This window comes from Hypomesus transpacificus, chromosome 1 (genome assembly GCF_021917145.1).
Source record: "Hypomesus transpacificus isolate Combined female chromosome 1, fHypTra1, whole genome shotgun sequence".
Taxonomy (NCBI): domain Eukaryota; kingdom Metazoa; phylum Chordata; class Actinopteri; order Osmeriformes; family Osmeridae; genus Hypomesus; species Hypomesus transpacificus.
The window spans coordinates 4,376,515-4,390,994 of NC_061060.1; the positions used below are offsets into that span (position 1 = coordinate 4,376,515).

The 14,480-nt window shown below is 43.0% G+C and overlaps 2 protein-coding genes across 4 annotated transcripts in view; both read right to left on the minus strand.

Moving 5' to 3' along the window:
- Positions 1 to 9,457, minus strand: part of fgfrl1a (fibroblast growth factor receptor like 1a) — a 33,458-nt gene extending 24,001 nt beyond the window's left edge. Inside the window, exons 1-3 of one of the 2 annotated variants that reach the window (XM_047018445.1) lie at positions 9,207 to 9,457; positions 8,980 to 9,045; positions 8,193 to 8,287 (exon numbers count right to left, since the gene is read on the minus strand). In XM_047018445.1, the coding sequence (XP_046874401.1) occupies positions 8,193 to 8,256 (64 nt within the window). In that variant the 5' untranslated portion in view covers positions 8,257 to 8,287; positions 8,980 to 9,045; positions 9,207 to 9,457. Of the gene's footprint in view, positions 1 to 8,192; positions 8,288 to 8,979 lie in introns of both variants that reach the window. The other variant, XM_047018363.1, reaches the window with a different exon arrangement.
- Positions 9,458 to 10,208: 751 nt separating this feature from the next.
- Positions 10,209 to 14,007, minus strand: rnf4 (ring finger protein 4). Of its 2 annotated transcripts, none has more exons than XM_047019428.1 (8): positions 13,917 to 14,007; positions 12,713 to 12,829; positions 12,393 to 12,531; positions 11,947 to 12,029; positions 11,714 to 11,726; positions 11,376 to 11,502; positions 11,235 to 11,286; positions 10,209 to 11,057 (listed from the first exon to the last, which is right to left on the minus strand). In XM_047019428.1, exons 2-8 carry the CDS (start codon positions 12,722 to 12,724, stop codon positions 10,908 to 10,910), a joined length of 576 nt encoding a protein of 191 aa, XP_046875384.1. In that variant the 5' UTR covers positions 12,725 to 12,829; positions 13,917 to 14,007; the 3' UTR covers positions 10,209 to 10,907. The 2 variants fall into 2 exon arrangements, with proteins under 2 accessions (XP_046875384.1, XP_046875376.1); XM_047019420.1 differs by having other exon boundaries at positions 11,376 to 11,526.
- Between the last annotated feature and the right edge of the window lie 473 nt (positions 14,008 to 14,480).

Sequence of the window (14,480 nt, forward strand, 5' to 3'; positions counted from 1 at the left end):
CTGGTGTGTTCACTAGCAGCCTGGTGTGTTCACTAGCAGCATGGTGTGTTCACTATCAGCCTGGTGTGTTCACTAGCAGCCTGGTGTGTTCACTAGCAGCCTGGTGTGTTCACTAGCACCCAGGTGTGTTCACTAGCAGCCTGGTGTGTTCACTAGCACCCTTGTGTGTTCACTAGCAGCATGGTGTGTTCACTAGCAGCCTGGTGTGTTCACTAGCAGCCTGGTGTGTTCACTAGCAGCATGGTGTGTTCACTAGCAGCCTGGTGTGTTCACTAGCAGCCTGGTGTGTTCTTTAGCAGCCTGGTGTGTTCACTAGCAGCCTGGTGCCTGGTGTGTTCTCGGAAAGCCGAGGGGTGTTGGGCACTGAGAGGATCATGTTGCCACGCCGACCAGTCAGCAGATTCCACAGCGTCTTTTAAGCACCCCCCACACCCCAACACTGTGTTGAGTGTGTTACAGTGTAGCACGCGAAATGAGCCCTCCTTTCCTCCTGCTGCACTCAACGCCAAAACGTCCTCAACATGTCTTGCTGAGGAGAAACATGGCGCACACAGTCACACACACACACACACAGTGTAGGGTTGTGTCTCAGTACCACGGTGCAATATCCATTGCCTCAACACATAATAGCAGTCTGTTAAACCGAGAGGGTGTAGAAGGAAACCTATCCCGACTAATAACCACTTGTTTTGTCAAACCTCCATTCATCCGTTCATCATAACACCTGTCTTTCTGGAGGGAACTGATAAAACAAGACGAAAAAACATTTTGCAATACAGCCTGGAACAGAAAAAAAAAAACATTCAAGGCAAAGAGTTCTAAGGCCAAAGCCAAGAACCTGATGGAGGTTTTTTTCTTCTTTTTTTTTGCATTTTCCCAGAGGTTATAAAGTCTTTTAATGGTAGAAAACTTGGGCCGGAATGACAATTATCCAGATGTACTGGCCAGGAGAGAGAAGTGATTAAAACTGCAGCATAAGTAGCCGAGCTAGCTAATTCCCAGGCCTGGGTTGAAAAGAGATGGAAGAAAGGAGGGAGGAAGGGTGGGAGAAAGAGAAGGGCAGCTGGGGCAGAAAAGTGTGCTAAAGGCCACAAGTAGTATTCCAGCTCTACTTTTCTGGAGGCTCTGGGCTGTTTCTTAGGAGGGAGCTAAAAACGACTATCCCCTGAGGCCTTCCCACTTTCCAGCTGCAGTAGAAAGAGAAAGAGAAAGAGAGAGAGAGAGAGAAACAGAAAGAAAGTGCGACTGAGAGAAAGACAGATACAGACAATGAAACACCTGTTAAATCCTACATACGTTTCATCTTCATGGTGAAACACATTTCCTTCACAGTGTGTGTCTGAACGGAAACAGGGAGCAGCTGAACGTTCCAGCGTGTGTTTGTGTTGTGATCAAGGCGGTTAATGAGTAACAACGGCTGCCTCCAGTGCCGTGATAGGGTCCGATCCAGACCCCCAGCCATACCTCCCCAAGGGTCTTATCTGAGAGGCAGGGCGCTAGACACACACACATCCTCCCTCCCTCCCATTCCCTGTTTCTTATAGGCTGACACCACAACCACCTGCCCCAGTCATATCCACTAATCAGAGGTCAATATTTGATGTGGAGGAGCCTGCCATTGCTGCCCAGACAGACCAAGCAAACATTGAGCGCCTAGAGGTCTGGGTCACTCAAGTGACATGAATGAAAGCAATCTGGAATGGCACAAATGACATTGTAGCTGCTCAAGAAGATGCTGTTTAAAATGTCCCTGTAAAACAACTTGATCCAAAATGTGCAGTGCAAGTTGACCAACAGGCATTTCAGCAGAGATCCTGGTAAAAGTTTGTTTTCTGGAGGAGGTTAAAAAAAAATTATGCTGCCCTGTCACCTATCCACCTGTGGGTTTCTGGTTCACTGGGTAGAGAATCCAGCATTCCTCCTTTCTACCCTTCTCACATAGAAACACACACATACACACTCACACACACAGACACACCGCTTGTATGACTTCCCTCCCACATTCCACACCCAGTCTCAGCCATGACTAACTCCATTTGTTCACCTCAGGTCTCTGTCTTTGTCAGATAAGGTCTCATCGAAACCTTCAGTCAACTGAGTAGGTCAAACTGGCCCAAACACACATGCACACAAGCCGACACAAATGCTGCACATTTATGCCATCACACACGCAGAGACGATTTCAGGCTGCCAACCCACCATCGCTAAGTATAAAGAACCCAGGCCGACTCGGAGGGTGACGTGTTTGCAGTTGGGAGAGATACAAGACAAGGACTCGTTGCAGATCGGGCTGTGTTGGGAGGAACAGTTGTGATTGCCCGTCAAATGTGGAACCAAAGGAAATCCTTTCTGTCTGCTCAGCGATGCCATGAACACCTCTTGTCATGTCATCAAACCAATGTAAGACTTGGAGACATGGATCACTGCAGTGGTAAACAGGTCCTGACCCCCAATTGTTGCATACACATAATACTGTTCGTATTGAGGAACTAGTGTGCATGGTATGCATGCACCACATGTGTATACTGCAGGACCAGGGCCCACAAAGTCTCCACTGAAGTCCCCCCTCTCCCCCCACCTGGCCCCTTACAGCGGGCAGACAATCCCAGAATATCTGCCCCAATGAATCAGTCATCATGCCACTTGTACCTGTCAGAGAGGGCTAAATCCCTCTGTCCGTGGCTCCCTCTTCTCAGCGAGTCTGTCGTCTGTGTAGGATCACCAATTTCCTACACACACACACGCACACGCTATCCTTTCTGCTCGTCGACTTCTCTTTTGTCGCCACACGTTTCTAGGTCCCTGTCTGTCCCTACATAACACACAAACACATTCATACTCCTATATGGCTAAAGCCTTGATTTTCTGGTCTTTCCAAACCCACCCCCACATCTCTCACACGCCATCCACATTCCTAATGCAGTGTGGATTCCACCGCGACAGCTGCGACCGTGAAGAAATGGTATGCTTTCAATGTATGTTTTACAAAGCATGTGTGTCTGTCTGATTGTTCGTGTCACACTTTTGTTTCGTTTCATTGTCTGTGCCCCATGGACACTACATGACCAAAAGAAAATCCTGTGCACACAAAAGATTTAGATTTATAAACATGGCGAAGCTGTCTAAGTTATCCAGCAGTCAGATGAAGGTAACATACCTCATCAATGTGCACCGGGAGAACAAGGCTGTATGGGTTGAAGACCTGAAACACCTGAAAGTACTTTTTTGTCTTTTTTTCCCATCCAGATTGTGTCACTATATCAACCACATTAATTTATCTCTTCAGAGGGCGCCAGCAAATGGTCAAAAGTTATCCTTTTATGCATGTCAACATGTGGAAAGTTGAGTACACAAGGTTTATGAAAGAATCCCTTGGACTTTTCATGTCTGTCATTCACATTAGCATCAAACAGCCCAACTAAGCCATCCAGACACTTTACTACCTCAATAATGACTGTTTAGAGAGGATACGGCCCACCTTTGACCCACAAAGCATAGAAAGCACCTCTGGAGATTGATTGGACCAGGATGTTCATGAAGACTTCTCTACAGGGGCATTGTGTCCTGCTACACACTACTATGGAAAATGTTTACTTTTAGATATTATCATAAACTGACAAAATAAAATGCATTAACTGTGCTCCAGGGACAGAAGGCCTATTATTATATGCCTGTGAGTGACATCATAGTGGAAATATTAGTCCCAAGGATGAGAGTGAGAATGTCAACATGTCAGTGGTTTAACTGTTCAGAGAGAAGAACAGAGGTCCTAGGAGATAAGAGATTCACTTAAAAACACGTCAGTACCTTGGTGGATTTCAGTCCAGCATTCAGTACACCCCCACACACACCCATGCACACACACACACACACACTAACGCATGCACACATGCTAATTCTCATACGCACCCGCACCCACACAGCTGTTCCAGAGGCACAGGCCCCAACACAAACTGACACGCCAAATCCAAAAGAAAACAAGAGAAGCTGTCTCCAGTCCGGTAGATCATCTTTCAACATCTCATTTGTAACGTGACCGGGCGAACAGCTGGGGGGAGAGGGATAGAGGGAGGCAGAAGCGGGTTGGGGGAGGCAGATAGCACATATCACGACAGACAAGGGGAAAGAGAAGGGGATAAAGAGAGGGAATGCGGAATGGAACGGTAAGTAGGGGGAAGAGGCAGGAGAAGAGGATGTGTTGTTGTGGGGGGGGGGGGGGAATGCACACTCCCTGACCCAACTTGGGCCTCTCCTCTGACCTCTGACCCCTGCTCCATAGGACTGACCAAACACAGGCCCCAGCCTCCACAATACACTATTGTGTTTTCATTGCCACCGGTACTACTGCGTGTTCATGGTTGTGTTTTCATCTGTACTGATCACCAACACAGGCACCCCCCAGGGCTGTGTGCTCAGCCCTCTCCTGTTCTCCTTGTTCACCCACGACTGTGCGGCTACGCACAGCTCCAACCTCCTCGTTAAGTTTGCTGACGACACAACCATCGTGGGCCTCATCTCTGACAGTGACGAGTCAGCCTACAGAGAGGAGGTTGACACCCTGACATCATGGTGTCAGGACAACAACCTCTCTCTTAACATCAGCAAGACCAAGGAGATGATTGTGGACTTTAGGAGGCGGCAGGAGGAGGAGCATGCACCCCTATTCATCAATGGATCGGAAGTGGAGAAGGTCAGCTGCTTCAAGTTCCTCGGGGTGAACATCAGCAATGACCTCACCTGGTCTGTTCACACGGACAAGGTGGTCAAAACGGCCCGTAAGCGCCTCTTCTTCCTGAGGAGACTGAAGAAGTTTGGTATGGACTCAGTCATCCTTACTAACTTTTACAGATGCACTATAGAAAGCATTCTGACTGGTTGTATCACAGTGTGGTATGGGAGCTGCACAGACCGGGACCGCAAGGCCCTACGAAGTGTGGTCCGTTCTGCTGAGTTCATCATCGGCAGGAAGCTCCCAGCCCTACAGGACACCTACCACACACGTTGCCTTAGGAAAGCCAGCAGGATTCTAAGAGACTGTTCCCACCCATCCGTCAGTCTCTTTACCCCGTTGCCTTCTGGCAGGCGTTACCGCAGCATCCGGTCGCGCACACGCAGACTGGACAACAGTTTCTACCCAAGGGTCATCAGGCTTCTCAATGGACACTGATATGGACATTTTTACTGCACACTAGTCACTTATACACTGTCACTTTCAGCTACTGGTTGCTCTTTCAGTAACATTGCACTACTGTACCTCGCCACCAGGCTCCTGTTTGGTCATTGACAAAGTCACTGATCTGTAAATTTGCACTACTGCACTGTACTCCATTTAGGTTAGATTAGTTTATAGGGTTGTAACAGGTTTTTTTTTTTTTTGTGTGTATTAGGGTTAGTATAGCGTACTATTTATTGTTATCTGTAATTTAGGAAGTTTTAGTGTTAGGGTTAGTATAGTCGTTTATTTATTGCTATCTGTATATTTAGGAAGTTCACTTATCTAAGCTCAGCATAGATGTAAATTTGTTCTGTGTACTTATATGTTATGTTATGCCAAGTGCTTGCGTTGTCTTGTCTTAAGAATTTCAGTGCCCAGTCTAACCTTGTGTTGCTCTGTGCACCTGACAAATAAAAGACTTGAACTTGAACTTTTTAGTGTGTGTGTGTGTGTGTGTGTGTGTGTATTTGTGATAGAAACGTTGCTCTATTTGTGGGTAGAATTGGGTGGGAGAAATTGGCAAATGCACACCATCATTTACATGTATTTACAAAACAGAGATAGACACACCTGTAACACACACACACACACAAAGACAGGGGGCAGAACCCCTTAACTCCCAAAATGGCTAATTAGAGTCATTTTGACATCATTTCATCTTCTGAAGCTAATGTTTACTTAGTTTGAACTGACAAACAGGACCAATAAACTCTTTGGAATCTCCTCTCCAGATCCACATTTTTCCAAATCATCAACCATCTACCTTTACTAACAAACTACCCCCGGCCCAACATAATTACCTCCTGTCCCATTCAGATTCATTACTTGGGAATGTTATTCGTGCTGGGATGCTAACAAGGCTCTGTGTTACTTGGTAGGTGAATCAACACCATTTGACATGTTAATATCCAAACAGGTCATCGGTATCTTCCACAGTTTTTTTGCTTTTTTCACAAACAGGTAGATATCGCTGGCCATCTAGAACTTCACCTGGGCCTGAGAGAATGCCAGTAAGTCAGCTGCGTTTTGCCAACACCTTTTCTTAAACTTCACACATCTCGTCTCTGACAGAAAGCAAGCAGTAAATAACTAGGATGCGAGGAAAGGGAGGGAGTGACGGAAAGAGACATGGTCACTTATGCCCTCCTCCTCCTCCTCCTGAGGCTTGTGTTTCCTGGACTGATAGGACAGAGAGGTTGTTGGATGAGCTACATGATCACTCTGTTGTGTACGTTAAGGCGCTGTTTACAGCATGCTTCCATGTGAGTGTTTACTGCACAGAGACATGGCCAGATGTCTCAACTCAACTGGGGCTTTGAACATCTTCCTGTCCATGAGACATCAGCCATGTGCTACTGGGTGGTCTTGGTTCTGACAAATTCAATAGGGCCTTGCAGTGTAAGAACACACATTTCGCATCCCCCCCCTCCCCCCCGGCCCTCTCCACACACACACACACTTTCAACCTCATTCTCTATCAGTCTTTTCCTTATCTCCTCCTCTCTATCCTCCCCCCTGGATCCTTTCAATCTTTCCACCCCTTAACCTCCATCCAACCCTATTCCCTGTTCTGCATCTCTCTATCCAACCATGCATCTACATAGCTGTCTCTAGAGTCTGAAGCTAACGCTTGTGGTGTTTAGTCTACCATCTGTTGAACACGAAGCCTGGGTTTAGCAAGCTTCCGCAACTTGTTGTGTATGTATGTCATCACAGGGTACTGACGGTATCTATGTATATTAGTCCAGAAGTGTGACTAGTATGATTAACCCTTATAAGGACTTTTAATCACGCTTGTCCTGCATGTCATTCCTCTTGCTTAAGTGCTGATATTGTGCAACTACACCGATTTTTGTATTAAATTATCTTTTGTGATTCACTTAGATGCGCAAACGTAATTGGCGCAAGGCCTGTATGTCATTGTTCCGCTTCCAACACTAGTCACTTTACTGAGCTACAAAGCTCAGTTCTAGGCTAATCTTCCAGCTGTCCAGACCAAGGTGATCTGGGGTGGACTATTGCACAAGGCTAAGCTGTCCAGTTCATGTGCCTCTTTGGCAAGCAACTGCTTACATGGGCCGAATCCTGCTGCCACACACAGCGGAAAATATTTGTCATCTCACGTGATGTTCATGCATACCCCGTGCACCAAGGACACACCAGTCAGGAATGGGAATGCTACGAGAAATACCCCCATCACTCCCCAAATGTTTTGGTTTACTACCACCCTACAGTTCCCTGCTCTCTCTGTATCCATTACCAGCAGGCTACAATCCTTGAAATGGCTTTACTGAAGGGAAGCTGATTTCACAACCTGTGTCTGGAAAAAAAGGTCAAAACATCCATCCATTTGTCAAGAGAGTCTTGATAGCAAAGGTTACCACTGATTTGTTGTTGAGTTGTTATCTTGGATCTACATTACTCTCCTCAGAATGGCTCCATCTCTGGGTTATGTAAGGACATAAACTAACTATGTCCTCAGATTATCTGATTTCTCAGAAAGCTAATCTAGAGAGCCAGTTTTGGTATCTGTGATACTTGTATGCTTTTCTCTAAACCAAATCAAGTCGGTCTCTCTCTATGTGAAACACTGTGGCATTGCACAGCAAACAAATATAATGAGCTAACCTAATTGCGTTGCTCTTTATGTGTTTGTGTTGATATGTAGTCTAGCGCCTGTGTAGTGTTTGGCCTGTGAGGGACTGTGAATGGAGCTTTGTTAAGATCCCTCATAGATCTGATCTGGCCAAACAGGGAAAGGATGGGCGTCGTATGTCTCCCAGCATGCATTGTAGGTCGATGTTGTGTCTGAGCTAGAGTCAACCCATATTGTGGTCCTTGTTGGAACACAACTGTTGCTTTCTTTTCCAGTGGTCTTGGTGAAATCGTGGCATAGTTTGGGCTAATGTGATAAAAAAGAGGTGCACATATCTTTCTTAAATGTGTATCAGTTGTCGGAGCATTTTTCTCTACTTACCCCTGGCACAGTTCGTCAATAAGATTATCTGAAAAACCAGCAAGCCAATACATAAGAACCTCATTCTGTTCCAATGATTGACTCAACGTTGCAACCTGCAAGATAAAATAAACATTGAGACATGTGAGATCACTTGTCAAGTTGTCAATGTTTAAATCACTCTACTGGGAAAGGTATAGACCACATTTAGGTGAAAGTACCATAACATGGGGCGTTTTTCATTTAACAGATTAAATAGACACCTGTCCAAACTGAGATTTTCGTGACATTTTATTTGTGAGCTAGTTTATTTTCTGTTTATTTATTTCTAGTTATGTCAGTCTTTCAGCAGTTTTCAACAAGATTACATCTAAATAATCACCGAAACATCCCGCCAAATTGTATTTTATCATCTACCTGCTTTCTATAGCCTGTTTGTTCTTAGGGGTCATGCCAGACAATAAGTCATGATTAATTATTTGATTACAGTAAGTTAGCCTATTACTGCGAAACATACAATATAATTAAATCTCAGATATTTTGCATTTTGTAGTGGCTAAATTATGCAGGTTAAATTATAAGACTGGCATAATAAACAACCTTCCAAAGTTGGAACGCCTCTACAGTTGTGCATACAAAACTTTAAAATCTTTGTTAATTGTTTAAAAAGTAAAAAGTATTTTTAAACATTTTTTGCTGTTGGTTTCCTTTCGCAGTCGTTGTATAATTATCTACATGCAAGACCTACCTAATAACATCTGAGTGAACATCAGTTTAGTTCCATCTCCAATATCATTTATTAACTTACCTGAAACTTCTAGCAGCAATTTGTCTTCGATCTGTTTCCCACTGAAGTATCAAACCACATGCTTTTCTGTATTTAAAAAAACCCAGGAATCAATATTGAGTCATTTTTTCACACGGCCAATGCAAACCCAAATAGTCCATGAATAGGGAAGTCTGGCAATAACATAAATATCAGACACGAGCGACCAAAACTAACTTGGGTAGCCTATTTTGAATGACAGTCCTCACATTAGCCGCTCGTTGGAGCTCAACACATCAGACCGGGCGTGCGTACAGATAAAGTGCGAAAATCCGCATAAAAAAAGAATAGTCCTTTACTCTATTTTGAAAGGTAATATCTATTTCACAAACTCCGCCTGGAATCACGAAGTAAGTACATTTATTTGTGCTATGACAGTTTGTCGTCCAGTAACAGACCGCGAGGCAAGAAACAGTTGCGATGACGGCCCGTCCCAGCTCAGAACTTTTGCCCAATCAGAGTCGGCTAGTAGCTAACAAATTTAAGGAATTAACTGTATCGTTTTAGCCGTAGGCCTACCCATTTGGTAACATCCTGGCTCTCCTTCTGGTCTTTAGAGGATGCAAATGGTTCCTTACAGTAATAAAGAAAATATTAAATCATAATAAACTCACAGATTAACAATTATTAGTAGTATTAGGATATATGCCTACCCTAAATAAACCAAATGTTACTGTTAAGAACATGCAGAAAAACTAGCCAATGTAGTAAAATCTGCAATGCCGTAAATGATTGGATTATGTAAATTACTAATACAATAAAGATATGGCTTCAATCAGGTTTCATTCACAATTAATTTGTAGACATATCGATGATCCCTGACCGCTAGATGTTCTTCTCTTCAACACATTTCATGATTTTACCCAAATCAGTAAATAAACATATGGCATTCCTGTTTCCTGTCTATTTTTAACATGGGAAGGTTTGCTTTTACAGATTGTTTTGATATTTCTAAAGAGATTCAAATGATCAGTAATAGGATGCAATGCTGCCCCCTTGTGGATATTTGATGAAACACAAACAAGAATACCTTGCTTGTACTCCCTAGGTTCAAGGAATGACCTACACTCTTAGTAATCAGATGATTAAGGAGAAAGGCCTTTTGAGACGAAGTAAACCACAATTAACTTCGTTAATTTTTTAGGATAGGACTCTTGTAGGCCTAAACCAGTCAAGCAAACCAGGGGATAATTATAACCAACATGTTGCAATTTTACAATGAAAAATGTGACATTTTATTGAAGATGGACAATATCGTAGACGATACATTTGTTTAGATTCACTTATTCAACAATATATACAATACATACAACATTATTTACAGCAGCAACAATGTTTTCACAACCCAAGCCTCACTGGCATCTAACTTTTCATCAGCAGTAAGACCCATTTTCCACATAACTTAAACAATTGGTCTTAATGTGGATTTCCTCAAAGTGATGGAAATAAATATGAAAGATTTAGCCCATTATTTCCAAATGATATTATAGCTCAACATTTGAGGTATCTAGCCAAAGGTCACAATTGCCCCTTTACTGGTTGCTTCAGAACAAAAAATGTAATTAAATTAAACATTGTATGACTGTGTGCTTGCATCAGAATGTTTTGCTCATGCTACTTAACATCGCAGAGGTAGACAAAAGCTGTGTAACATCAACCAGATGTGTGCATGTGAATGTGTGTGTGTGTGTGGGTGGGAGGGGGGGGGGGGGTGTATGAGGTGAATCTATAGGCTGGTTTAGGCTCTGGTGTTGTACTGAGTCAAGCAATTTTTGCAACCTCTTTTTGTCCTTTATGCTAAACCCAGCTCAGATGTAATCTCATGATTGCTCTCGACAACACAGTACTCAATTAAATGACTAAATGTAATTTGACACAAGTTTGCTAAATGAAAATATATGGTGTTGTCGTCAGATGTATATGGGGTGATATTGCTTATGGGTCAGTTTCTTTCTACAGGTGGGACAGGTGTGGGATCTGGTCAGTGAATCACGGAGGCACTGGCTACAGAAGAGGTGACCACACTTTGTGGAGACCACCAGTCTCCCACTCTCAATGATCTGCAGAGGAGGGTACAATTAGATATGGTAGACATACAATAAGTGATATTACTCAATATTAGACATTTGTTATTTACCGTCTTTGGCTAGAATAACATTTATACCAGGCAGTAAAAATGATCGAACATTGCTTCACTTGAACACACCCCAACTCTAACAAACATGAATAATTCTTACCTCTCCATAAGTGTCCATACACACTGGGCAGCTGACAGTTCCAGGGGTAGACCTAAGAAACAAAAGACACCATCAAGGGGCGTGTCCAGCAGCAGCAAACCCAGTCGCAGCACGTTAAACAGACGGGATGGTGGTAAGCACCTGGCTCTGCTGCTAGCCTGAAGGGAGGAGAGCACAGCCGCGTTGAGGGCCGCGTTGGTGTCCTCTTCCTCCTCGTCGCTACTGAGCACGTAGCTCTCGCTGTCGAGCGCACGCCGGCTGTGAGGGCCTGCGGAGAGGGAAAGAACCGGAGCTAAGTAGAGAGAGAGAGAGAAAGAGGAGAGAAAACGAGAGAGATACAAAATCAGACACAGTCAAGAGGAAGGCCAATAGAGAGAGAGAGCGGGTCGAACGTGTTAAGAGAGATGCCTGATGTTGTGAATAATGCTCCCACACTACACCAAAGTGGCACTACGAAACCAACATGTGCATTGACTAACCTTCATCTACTACCTGGTTATCCAATTCCGCAGTAACATGATGGGAGAAAGAACACAAAAATACACTCAGAAAAATCCTGTTTTTTAACAAATTCTTGTATACAGTCCTGCAAATTGTACATATTTTGTGAATGCAATACCTAATGTCAAGTTAGCCTGTGGGTCCTTGTGCTACATTCAGTGTCACAAAAAGCTTTCTTAGCCCATCTGAGAGTTCCCAGAGGCAGGCTTACCACCACAGAGTCATTATTGGTCAGGTCCACCACGGCTGCTGGCTCAGAGCCCTCACAGGTAAGGTCCACCACGTCTTCTTCACCTGCAGACAAGACACCCCCTACAAACTTCACACTTACCGAGAAAATGTCTCTCATTTGCAAACCTCGCACTCCGAGCTTGGTTTAGACTGGCGAACTACTGCTCTTCCTGCTAATCCTCCTCCTCATCCACAGATAAGGTATATATAAAAAAATGTAAAAGCCAGTCCACAATTGATTATTACTCTTCTAAAAAGCCATTAGATCAGAGAATTTCCTCCACAAGGTTTCAAGAAGCTAACGATGGAGATCTGAGAAATCTGGGATAGATATTAGAGATGTAATGGTCATCAATATTTGATAAGCTACTGACCTATTCAGACTGACATGGACAGGACTAGTAAGTGACTGTTGGTAATACGCACTGCTTGCTCTGCTGCTTTCGGCAACATCCATGGTCTCGCTCGGGTCTGGAGCCGAAGCTGCTGGCACGCTACCCGTCCGGCTTGTCTTAGCGTTGCTTCTGGAACTAGATGGAGTTGCGTTCCTTCTTTTTCTTTGAATCTGCATGAAACCAAAAGCAGGGAGAGACTAGTCTCTGTTGCTGGACAATGACTTTGAATTTAAACACACAATTAGGCATGGTCGTCTCAGTCTACAAGTGAAACTGAAGGTCTGTGAGCAAGAAAGAGGTGGCAAGAATAAGTGATTGTCAAATGTACATTAAGATAATATATTGACTTACTGTACTGCTCATGTTGCAGAGAGAAATTCAAATCTTGCAATGAGTCATGAAGATCAGATTGACACACTGAGAGATAAACATCCACTTCTTCAATTTCTTTGCAATCTACCTAGATCCCTGTGAAGAGAGGAGGAAAGTTCAAATATACACAATAATGACTTCTGTAGGCTAGCTAAACTACTTTTGAAATGCCAGTTAAAACCGTAATCGAGCTGTACAGTAGCACTATCTTTCTAACTAGTTTACTGTAATCTATTTACGCAGTCAATGTGTAATATTGGTGTCAAAAAGGTTAAGGCTAATGTTTTAGTCGAAGTCACTTTACAAAAGAAACTTGTTGGTTACTCTAAACTTAACATTGAAAACTGTATACTAATACAGTACTGTCGCCAAAAATCTAAGATCAAGCTACTACAGTACAAGTCTAATATGGTGACAATTCTCATTTAGTACCATTATGGCTGGAGGATATTAGCTAGATCAACGAGCAACCAATATTTACCATCAGCTATAAACGTCAATCTAACACCCAATTAAAACAAGACAAGAAAGAAAATGAATTCAACTATAGCTTGACTATCTCTAGCTAACATTCCACTGGAAACAATAAATACAATAATCCGCTAGAGTTATAACTAGTATAGCTAGCTATAATTGGACGAGCCTTTTAATTTAGGTAGCCTAACTACAGCTAACAGCCGGATTGACGTAACCTAAGCAAGCTAGAAGGGTGTCAAATGGTTAGCCAGTTAGTTCGTTGGCTAGTTAGTGACACAAAGAGCCAACGTCAGTTTAGTAGTAGCTAGCCTAGCTGCCTGGACTTCCTGGTCAAAATGGCTCGGTCATAACCTGCTAGACTAACTGCTACAACAACAAACAGTAACAAATCCAAGTCATTAGGAAAGCTACCAAATACCGGTACAAGCTAGCTAGCATGCAAGCGAATTTCAGTCATATTATTAGACTAGCTGCTACTGTAGTAACGTAAACAGGTTAGCTAGCCTATCTATTAGCATAACTAACTAGCTCCAGTAGTTACTAGCTAACAAACAACATCGACATTTTACCAAAGCAGAGATGGTCTACAGTACATAGCCTAAGTAGGCAAATTAGTTAAATTCCACATATCCATAAATGTATATAGTTTTGTGTGTATATAACTAGTTAGCTTGCTTATAGACAGTTGACAACACACATCGGCTACCTTTGCTTTCCTTAGCTAAGTCGGCTAGGTAACCAGTGAAGTCTTCGTTTCTAGAGAATAGCGGCTCTGCTAGCGCTAGACATTCTCTGGCTCTAGTGAGGTATTCTTCTGTTGAGCTTATGGCAGATCGCAACCAACATTTATGAAGTGCCGCCGCCTACTGTTTGGGAGTGTGTCTGGCCGCGGCCAAATCATAGCCAAAATAACCGTGATTTTCATAACTTAGATTTTTTAAATTTATTTTTTACATTGAAATAAATTAATATTTCAATATATAAGACGTGAATTCAAAACCAAAAATGTCGATGGTATTTAAATTTCAATATAAAAAATTAAATGCCTTTTAAAATTCAAAACATGTCACTGATTTGCTTCCATAGAGGCTTTTTCCACTACATTATGGTATTTGACGCCCAAGTGTGCACACCTTTCTCACACACATAAATATATATATTTTTATGGTAATAAATACTGCACAAAACAGTGAATACAAACCTAATTACAAATAATTAACAAATCAAAAAGTAGACATGCTGTATCATTGAGAATGTTTATTAAGTTAAA

What these genes read in the sequence shown, in the direction of transcription:
- rnf4 (XM_047019420.1), bottom strand. An exon ending in CGAAAGCAGCAGAGCAAGCA is followed by an intron (nt 12,030 to 12,392) that starts GTGCGTATTACC and finishes TCTTGTCTGCAG; the next exon opens with GTGAAGAAGACGTGGTGGAC. An exon ending in GTATGGACACTTATGGAGAG is followed by an intron (nt 11,058 to 11,234) that starts GTAAGAATTATT and finishes CCTCCTCTGCAG; the next exon opens with ATCATTGAGAGTGGGAGACT.